This window comes from Heterodontus francisci, chromosome 12, assembly GCF_036365525.1.
Source record: "Heterodontus francisci isolate sHetFra1 chromosome 12, sHetFra1.hap1, whole genome shotgun sequence".
Taxonomy (NCBI): domain Eukaryota; kingdom Metazoa; phylum Chordata; class Chondrichthyes; order Heterodontiformes; family Heterodontidae; genus Heterodontus; species Heterodontus francisci.
The window spans coordinates 19,595,962-19,606,749 of record NC_090382.1 but is presented as its reverse complement, the minus strand read 5'-3'; the positions used below and the strand labels follow the sequence as shown (position 1 = coordinate 19,606,749).

Sequence of the window (10,788 nt, the reverse complement as noted above, 5' to 3'; positions counted from 1 at the left end):
GCTCATTGCGGGAGAGGTGGGCAGGCCTGGCATGTGCTTTTCCTGTCTCTTCAGCTTGGAAATGTTGACCAGTTTTGTTCTCCTCAAAGAGGTATTTTTGTACTCTTGCCCCTGAGTCACAAGGTTGTGGTTTCAAGTCCCACTCCAGAGACTGAAAAACATAATACATAATCCATGTTGACACTGCAGTGATGTACTGGGGAGTGCTGCACTGTCAGAGATGTTGTCTTTCAGTTGCAATGTTAAACCGAGGCTCCATCTGCCCTTGTAAGGTGGATGTAAAGGATCTCATGTTACAATTTGAAGAAGAGCAGGGGAGCTTTCCTCAGTGTCCAAGCTAATGTTTATCTGTCAGCCAGTATCATTAAAACCAATTAGTTGGTCATTTCCAGATTGCTGGTTGTGGGATCTTGCTGTGCATAAATTGTCACATTCCCTATATTACAGCAGTAACTACACTTCAGAAGTATTTCATTGGCTGTGAAGCACTTTGGGATGTCCTGAGATTGTGAAAGACTCTATAAATACAAGTTCTTTCTTTCTCACTCACAGGAAGAGTTAGTAGCTCAGCCTGGACACCAGGTGATGGTGTTCCAGAAACCTGACTCAGTGCAGGAATTCATTATTACATCCCAGCTTGCTTTCTTTTTAAGTGTGTTTAAGTTCATTATTCTCATTCCCCAGTTCAGTTCGGTTACATCAAAGAGATAAATTCAGGAGCTTCACTGACAAAACCAAACATAGTGAAACATGAACATGGGTCAGAGATTCTGTTACAATACTGTAGCCTTGATTGTTCAACCAGTGCTTGTATATAGTCTAAAGCAAGAAATAACTCTGCAACTGTCAGAGAGAGGTGGGGTGGTGGGGGGCGGGGGGTGGTGATTTTAGACCCAAACCAAACCCGGCTCCTGTTTCCCGCCTCCATAATGAAAATCTGGCTTATTGATGTTGACTAATATAACTAAAATTACAGATACTAAAGTAATTTCTATCACTAATTACTGATATGACTTAAATGAATGTTATAATTATGACTTATCAGGAAGTTACATGCACTACCAATTACTGATAGCACTAATGAATAGCAGCAGATAACATTGGCCTCACAGGTCAGCAATACCTTATTTCACTCTCTTTTGCCTTTTCAGAAGAAATGGCCACCTAATGAGAGAGAGAGGGCCCAAATGGGAGCAGATGTCCCTTATTTGAAGTGATAACACCAATGGAGCAATGAAAATAACCAGGATCACTGACCAGGAGGAAGTCAGCCCTGGCAAAATGGACAGTCGTGGTGGAGATGGCGATTACAGGGGGTAATGCACTCACTGGAGGGATGAATTGCAGTCTGGCAGCATACCAAACACTGAGTTAAATTGGGAAGCCTCAGCACTGCAGAGGCTTCTGCTCTCCAAGGTTAGCTCTCATGTTCTTTCTTGTGTTTCTCACAGATGCAGACGTCCCTCCAAGGTGACTCTCTCCCTCCCAAGCAATGGCCCAAGAGCAGCAACAAGAAACAGAAGAAGCACCATCACACCTTACAAGTGCACTATCCGCCAGTGCAGATACTGTCACCCCAGTGCATCTTTGCGCCTGATTAGAGTGTGTCACCGGGTGAGGAGCATGACACTAGTGGGCAGGAGGAGGTGCAGAGGCAGAGGGCATTGTGGGCAGTTCCCCTCAGAGGAAGGGGGAAAGAAACAGCCCTGCTCGGCTGAGCACAGATGCAGGGCCTCAGGAATCACAAGAAAGGAGGCTTTACCTAGAACAGCAGCAGAAGATGTGCTGCAGCACGTTGGAGGTCCCTGAGGCAGTGCAGGGTCATGGGCAGAGAATGGAGGAGTCCATCTATCTCATGTGCGCCACCATGGTTCAGGGCTTCGAGCGCATGAGCATCTCCTTTGAGACAGTGGCCAACCTCATGGAGAGCCACATGTGGCACCACTCTGAGTGGATTCAAGAGTAGCACACTGACATCCCCAGAATGCATGCCATACCCTACAGCCTGGAGCAGTCAATGGTGCTGGTATCAAAGAGATGCTTCGAGTGGATGCCAGTTCTCCCCAGCTGGTGTCCCCTCCAGGCATCCAGTGTGCCTGCGAATGGCCGAGGATGTCACTGAGGAGGATGAGAATGCCGCTTCTCATGGGGTGCCTTCAATGTTCTCGGCCTCCTTGGCTCCTCTGGTGTAGCAGCCACTGAAGATGGTCCTTTGGGCACCACAACGAGGACGACCGCCACATGCATCTCAAGTACCAGCAGAGACAAATGAGCAGACTGCCTATACCTTGTCCGAGGCCACAAAGGGAACAGCACATAAGAGTGCCAAGCACAGAGGTCACCCAGTAGCATGGAGCACTGAGTGGGTCATTCTTCCTGTCTTTGAGCACTATGTCTATTTCTTTGCACTGTATAAATAATGACACTTTAAGCCACACATCTGAGACTCCTTTTATTGCTGACGTGACAAGGAAAATGGTATGAGGTGGTGAAAGAAATCAAGGGTTCCTGCACTGTGAGGACAAACCTTCCGGTCAGATATGCATCCTTCATTGGTGGTGAGTGATTAGATGTTCCAGGCTGCACCTTGAATGGATGTATTAGCACAGGTATCTCAGACTGACGTCCTTTGCATGCCCTTCATCCTGGGTCAGAGGAACTCAGCTGAAAACATTCTTGAATCAAATGATCCCTGACATTGATGGCATCCTGACAAGATCTTCACACTCTGGGCTGTGTCCTCTTGTAGCCAAAGCACCTCAGTGCACTGCATCCTCTCCTTCAGCCTCCACTTCCTCCTCCTCTTTCATCTCCTGATCCTCCTCTTCCTCCAATGAGCTAACTGCTTCCAGGTCCTCACTGCCCTCAAGGTCCACACCTCTCTGGAGGGCCATGTTATCAAAGGTTATTGCAGAAAATCAAAGCTCATGGTGTAGGGGGTAACATATTGGCATGGATAGAAGATTGGCTAGCTAACAGGAAACAGAGAGTAGGCATAAATGGGTCATTTTCTGTTTGGCAAGATGTAACGAGTAGTGTGCCATAGGGATCAGTGTTGGGGTTTCAACTTTTTACAATTTATATAAATGACTTAGACGAAGGGACCGAAGGTATAGTTGTTAAATTTACTGATGGCACAAAACTTGTGAAGAAGACATAAGGGGGCTACAAAGGAATATAGATAGGTTAAGTGAGTGGGCAAAGATCTGGCAAATGGAGTATAATGTGGGAAAGTGTAAAATTGTCCACTTTGGCAGGAAGAATAAAAAAGGAGCATATTATCTAAATGGTGAGAGATTGCAGAGCTCTGAGATGCAGAGGGATCTGGGTGTCCCAGTGCATGAATTGCAAAAAGTTAGTATGCAGGTACAGCACATAATTAGGAAAGCTAATAGAATGTTATCGTTTATTGCGAGGAGAATTGAATACAAAATTTAGGAGGTTATGCTTCAGCTATACAGGGCATTGGTGAGACCACATCTGGAGTACTGTGTACAGTACTGGTCTCCTTATTGAAGGAAGGATGTAAATGCATTGGAGGCAGTATAGAGAAGGTTTACTAGACTAATACCTGGAATGGGCAGTCTGTCTTACGAGGAAAGATTGCACAGGCGAGGCTTGTATCTGCTGGAATTTAGAAGAGTAAGAGGCGATTTGATTGAAACATATAAGATCCTGAGGGGTCTTGACAGGTTGGATGTGGAAAGGATGTTTCCCCTTGTGGGAGATCTAGAACCAGGGGTCACTGTTTAAAAATAAGGGTTTTCCCATTTAAGACAGAGATGAGGAGAATTTTTTCTCTCTCAGAGGGTTGTGAGTCTTTGGAATTCTCTTCCTCAAAAGACAGTGTATGCAAAGTCTTTGAATATTTTTAAGGCAGAGGTAGATAGATTCTTGATAAGCAAGGGGGTGAAAGGTTTCGGGGGTAGGTGGAAATGTGGAGTAATCAGTTCAGCCATGGACTTATTGAATAGCAGAGAAGGCTTGAGGGGCTGAGTGGCCTACTTCTGCTCCTAATTTGTATGTTCGTTATGGAGGGTGCACAATGACCGAGACCCTTTCAGGAGAATATTGGAGGGTGCTACCCAACCGATCCAGGCCCCGAGGGCCTGCTCAATGGTTGCCCATCTGAGTAGATAGCATTGGTTGTATCATCTTTGTGTCTCTATCTGGGGCTCTCCGAGAGGGGTGAGTAGCCATCCTTTCAAGGGATATCCCGTATACCCTAGGATCCATTTATGGAGTTTGGGGAGGTGGTGAAGATCTGCAGCAGCCTGGACTGCTGGAGGGTGAAGGAGCTGCCAGGAAAGCACACATGAAGGAAGCTCTTTTTGTGGTTGCAGACCAGCTGAATGTTGAGGGAGTGGAAGCCCTTCATGTTCATGAATCTGACTTGTCTGTCACATGCTTGATGGCCACATGGGTGCAACCGATGATGCCCTGCACCTGGGGGAAATAAGCAAGGGCAGCAAAACCCAATGCCCTCTGTGCCTGCGAGACCTCATCTGTCATGAAATGAATGTTTTATCCAGGTCTGGAAAAAAGGGCATCAGTGACCTGGGAGATGCAGTGGTGTGCGGCTGTCTGCGAGATGTCATCAAGGGCCACAGCTGATCCTTGGAAGGAGCCAGAAGCAAAGAAGTTCAAGGCCACCATGACTCTAATGGCAACTGGCAGGACATGGCTACCAGTGCTGAGAGGTGTAACGTGTTTGGCGATGAGGGTGCAGATGTCTATGACCCTCTGCCTGCAGAGTCGCGGTCTCCTATGGCACTGGGTTTCGGTTATCTCCAGGTAGCTCTGTCTTCACTGGTAGATCCTATTTGGAGGGTATGGTCTCTGTGTCCTTCTAGCCCATCTTTCCTCTCTCCTGTCCTCCTAATGCCCAGGACTCTGTTCTTCCTTCAGGGGCCACTGGGCCCAAAATCCAAGAGTCTTGCCCCCATTGCCAGTTCCTGCGACCCTTGTGGTCAGCTGGTTGCCCAATTGTCCTTGGCAGCCTTGGCCCTTGCTCTTCTGCCCACATGATGCCAGGAGGATGACGACTCTCTACCCAGACAGCAGGTGTAGCTCATGAAACTCTCAACACCCCCCGCCGCCCGCCCCCCCCCCCACCACCCCCCGCCATTAACAAGCTCTGAATGAACTCTGTAAGCACCTTTAGTGGCCTTAATGGGGATGTGGCAAGATCATAATCCTGCCATCCCCCCACCCTGGTGAATTTAGTTGGCGCCGGGAACAGTGTTGGGAAATTGACAGACATACCGGCCATTGCCAGTATTTTTGGGCCTGTCCACCTCTGATCTTGACCTCAGCAGGGCCCAAAGATTCAGCCCAGTGTTGCAACATTGTAGCCCTGATTCTGCAACTAGTGCTTGTCAAGAGCCTAAAGCAAGAAAGAACTTCTATTTATATAGGCGGCTGTGACAAGAGGGGGAAGGATTGTTCAGATGGCAGTTCATCTGAAAGATTTTCCATTCATTTAAGCTCAAACACCTAAACGACAACCGAGAAGACTAGGAAAAGCTCACCAGACACTTCAAAAAAACATTCTGGGAAATCAACTCGCTGCTGTTCATGGTTGAGAATGTGATCCAGATCTATCGAGGACAGAATGTGATCCAGATCTATCGAGGACAGGATGTGATCCAGATCTATCGAGGACAGAATGTGATCCAGATCTATCGAGCACAGAATGTGATCCAGATCTATCGAGGATAGAATGTGATCCAGATCTATCGAGCACAGAATGTGATCCAGATCTATCGAGGACAGAATGTGATCCAGATCTATCGAGGACAGGATGTGATCCAGATCTATCGAGGACAGAATGTGATCCAGATCTATCGAGCACAGAATGTGATCCAGATCTATCGAGGACAGGATGTGATCCAGATCTATCGAGGACAGAATGTGATCCAGATCTATCGAGCACAGAATGTGATCCAGATCTATCGAGGACAGAATGTGATCCAGGTCTAATGGAAGGGGGGCAGGGTAGAAAATCTGATCTACCTTCACCCCTGCCCCATCAAACCTTTCTGCACCCAGCACCAGGGCTCCTGATTGTGCAGATTGAGTTCAATGTGAGAAAGTGTGATGCCATTGACTTTAGATCAGAAAAAGATAGATCAGAGTATTTTATAAATGGTGGGAAGTTAGGAACTGTGAAAGAGCAGAGCGATTTCGGGGTCCTTGTGCAGAATTCACTGAAAGCTCGTGGACAGCTACAAACAATAATTTAAAAGCCTAATGCAATGTTGACCTGTATCTCAGGGGCTGGAATACAAAGGGGTGGAAGTTATGACCCAGCTGTCCAGAGCTCTGGTTAGATCCCATCTGGAGTCATTCATTCAGTTCTGAGTCTCACACCTCAGGAAGGATATATTGGTCTTGGAGGGAGTGCAGAGCAGACTCACCAGAATGATACTGGGGTTAAAGGGTTAAATTATGAGGATAGGTGGCATAGACCAGGTTTGTATTCACTTGAGCACAGGAAATTAAAGGGTGATCTAATTAACATATTTAAGATGATTTGGTAGATGGAGAGAAACTATTATCACTGGTGGTGAGTCCAGAACAAGGTGACATGACCTTGAAATTAGTGCTAGGCCATCCAGTGGTGATGTCATGAGGCACTTCTTCACACAAACGGTAGTGGAAATCTGGAACTCTCCCCAAAAAACTGCTGATGCTGGGGGTCAATAGAACATTTCAAAACTCAGCTTGATTTTTGTTAGGCAAGGATATTAAAGGTTAAGGAATACAGATGGAGTTAAGATACAGATCAGCCATGAACTGATTGAATGGTGGAACAGGCTTGAGGGCTGAATGGCCAACTCCTGTTCCTATTCTACTGACAGAACTGGACACAGTCATCGAGGTGGGTCTGACCAGAACTGGACACAGTCATCAAGGTGGGTCTGACCAGAACTGGACACAGTACTCGAGGTGGGTCTGACCGGAACTGGACACAGTACTCGAGGTGGGTCTGACCAGAACCCTGTACAGTTTGATTGTGACTTGCTCTGACTGTATTCTTCTGATTTGTGTTTGTAGTCCAACATTATTCTGTCTCTGTTGTTGCAGCTCTGCACTGATCGGACATGTTTGGTGTTGAGTTTACTGAGACCTGTAGCCTCTGTTGCTTTGCTTTTTCACATCTTTCTTTATCCCTCTGATGAACCTTCAACTTATTCTGTCTATTTTTCTATTCCTCCGGAGCGCTCCATTCTCTTTCCTCACTGCAAATTTTTAAAGGTTATGTTTCCTCTTTATATCAGTTTCAGTTTCTTTGTTGAACTATTTTGGGTCTGGTCTGAGCTGATTATTTTTGGGTTTGTGTTTACTGAGCCCAGCTTGCTGTATTCTGGCTCCATATTGTAACATTGCAAGTTTGTTTTTCTGATTTTGGTTCTGAACTACTACTGCAAGCCTGAAAGAGTTAATCTTCAGCCAAAGCGAGTCATAAAATGAAACTAACATTGTCACTCCCTGCACCGAGTGTTTATAAGAATTTCACTTCCTGCTCTGGTGCCTCAGTCTCTCCGGTGCTGTGTGAAACCTCTTCAGGTGCTGTAACAATGGATCCCGGAGATTTAGAGGATGAATTAACCTGTGCTGTGTGTCTCCGTGTATACCAGGATCCTGTGACATTACCCTGTCAGCACAGTTTCTGTTTGACATGTATTGAGGGAGTTTGGGCCCAGACAACAGGCCCAGGAGGGTTTGAGTGTCCTCAGTGTCGCCGGAAATTCAACCCCAGGCCCAGTCTGGAGAGAAACTTCACGTTGTGCAATATAGTGGAAAAATACAACCAGTCACAGCCTCCTGCTGATTCAGCTCGTGTCGTGTGTGATAACTGTGATGATAATCCAAACCCAGCTGTGAAAACATGTCTTATTTGTTTAGCTTCTTTTTGCTTCCTTCATTTAAAACCACACATACGGAACAAGGCCTACAAAGATCACACCCTCATCGAGCCTGTGGCTGAGGTTACAGACAGGCAGTGTACTGACCATAAGAAGCTCCTAGAGTTTTACTGTAAAGATGATGCCGAGTCTGTGTGTGTTTCCTGTACAATAATAGGGAAACATAAATCCCACACACTGCTGAGCCTGGATCAGGCACAAGCTGTAATTAAGGTGAGTGACACAATTCTTGATATTAAATACAGTGAGGGAGAGTGTTCCTGTTAATGACCAACATTAATTGGAACTGATTGCAGACAGTGCTGATTTAGCCCAGTGTTTTCTTGCTGCCCCAGTTTACAGCTGTTTGTTTTTGTCAGTCAGATTTGCCCCCTCCCCTTTCTCTTACAGTGTGTCTGAGAGAACAGGGTGGGCACTGCGAGGGTGTGAGAGTGGCCCAGGGTGACTGCCGCTCATTCACACTCAGCACCTCCTGGGGAGGGCACTGTAGAGCTCAGTAATTCACTGTGTGGGCACCTGTGAGAACTGGCACTCCATGGCATAGGGCTGTAGAGCAGAGCATGTTGTACCCTGTGTAACACTGGGGGATTCTGCCCTCTGAGCAGCCGGGATAGCATCATCACCAGTGGGGGAGTGAGGGACACCCACGGGGGGAGACTCAGGGACTGGGTGGAAAACTGTTCCTCACAACAAGAGGGAATTGTTGTTTGAGAAATGCTGGTGTGTCTGAGTCTGTCTCCCTTTCCCCTTGGCTGATTCCTGGAAATGGAGGAGCTGAGTCTGTGTGAAAATGCAGCACACGGTGTGTTACTGTGAAAAGAAGCCAGTGTGTGTGTGGTTACTCAGTTTATACAGGACAGGGAACACCTCTTTACTGAGAGACACAGAAGGGAATATTTCTGCCAGGACCCAGACACTGAGTCCCTGGGATTTACAGGGGAGGGAGTGGGAGGGCCTTTCAGCGGCCGGGAAATCTGGAAATGCCGGGATCGTGGAGTTCCAAACAGATGTAACTTCAGGACTTCATTGGAATGCTTTCACTCTGTTTCCTGCCGAGCAGCCGGCCAGATTGAGAGACTGAGCACTGCCGAGTGTTAAACGCTGCAGCACAAGGCAGGAGCCAGGGAACGCTGGCAACGGTCTCAGTCATTCAAATATCAGAGCTCGATGGAAGGTTGGGTGAGAGGGCTTGGTCTACAGTGGAGAAATGGTGAAACGAGAGATGGCGGCGGAGTGAGAGAGAGACCGGGGGAGGGGCGGGAAGAGAGATGGTAGGGAGAGAAAGATGGTAAGAACAAGAGAGAGAAATAGTGGGGGAGATCAAGAGATGCCACCAGTACGCAGCAGCAGAGAGGAGAGACAGGGTTCATAGAATACTAGGAGGGAGAAACAGCAACAGAATAAAGAATAGTGAAGAAAGAGCAGAAACACAAATCAGTTCAAACAAGCAGAAACTATTGGACAATTGATTAGATAATGACCATTGTAACCACTCAGTCTGTAACCCAATCCTGTTGGGAATGACAGAATGTTCACTGTTCATCTCATTGAAAATGAAAAGTCTTGTTTCCTTGACCTATCTTAATCCCAGTCTTAGTTGTAAATCAAGGGGGCAAAAGAGAGAGAGGAACTTAAAACAATCACTATCACTGGAGAAAAAGTACTCGTAACTGATAGGACTAAAGGCTGACAAGTCCCCTGGAACTGATGGCCTGCATCCTAGGGTCTTAAAAGAAGTGGCTGCAGAGATAGTGAATACATTGGTTGTAATTTTCCAAAATTCCTTAGATTCTGGAAGGGTCCCAGTGGATTGGAAAACTGCAAATGTAACTTTCTACTCGAGAGGTTGGAGACAGAAAGCAGAATACATTTGGCCAATTAGCCTAACATCTGTCATTGGGAAAATGCTGGAATTCATTATTAAGGACTTAGCAGCAGGACATTTAGAAAATCATAATACAATCAAGCAGAGTCAACATGGTTTTACGAAAGGGAAATTGTGTTTGTATTGTTTTATATTAGAGTTCTTTGAGGATGTAACAAGCAGCATGGATAAATAAGAACCAGTAGATGTAGTGTATTTGGATTTCTAAAAGGCATTCTATAAGGTGTCACATAAAAGGTTACTACGCAAGATAGGAGCTCATGGTGTTGGGAGTAATATATTAGCATGGATAAAGGATTGGCTAACTAACGGAAAACCAAGAGTTGGGATAAATAGGTCATTTTTACATTGGCAAACTGTAACTAGTGGAGTGCCACAGGGACTAGTGTTGGAGCCTCAGCTATTTACAATCTATATTAATGACTTGGATGAAGGGACCAAGTGTATGGTAGTCAAATTTTCTGACGATACGAAGATAGGTGGGAGCAAGAAAGTTGTGACGAAGATACAAAGAGTCTGCGAAGGGGTCTAGCTCAGTTAAATGAATGGGAAAAAAATTGGGAAGATGGAGTAAAATGTGGGAAAATTAGGCTATCGATTTTGGTAGGAAGAGCAGAAAAGCAAAATATTATTTAAATGAAGAGAGACTGCAGAATGCTGTGGTACAGAGGGATCTGGGTGTCCCTGTAAATGAAACACAAAGTTATCAGGAAGGTACAGAAAGTAATTAGGAAGGAGAATGGAATGTTGGCCTTGATTGCAAGGGGGATGGAGTATAAAATTAGGGATGTCTTGCCAGAACTGTACAGTGCATTGGTAAGACCACACCTCGAGTACTGTGTCCAGTTTTGGTCTCTTTATTTAAGGAGGCATATAATTGCATTGAAGGCAGTTCAAAGATGGTTTACTAGGTTGATTCCTGGGATGAAGGGGTTGTGTTATGAGGAAGGTTTGAGCAAGTTGGGCCTATAT

The 10,788-nt window shown here is 46.1% G+C and overlaps 1 protein-coding gene across 1 annotated transcript in view; it reads left to right on the top strand.

Moving 5' to 3' along the window:
• Positions 1–7,542: 7,542 nt before the first annotated feature.
• The window catches only part of LOC137375552 (E3 ubiquitin/ISG15 ligase TRIM25-like), a 44,984-nt gene continuing 41,738 nt past the window's right edge, over positions 7,543–10,788 (top strand). The window contains exon 1 of the mRNA XM_068042897.1: positions 7,543–8,144. Within this exon, the coding sequence (XP_067898998.1) occupies positions 7,584–8,144 (561 nt within the window). The 5' untranslated portion in view covers positions 7,543–7,583. The remainder of the gene's footprint in view (positions 8,145–10,788) is intronic.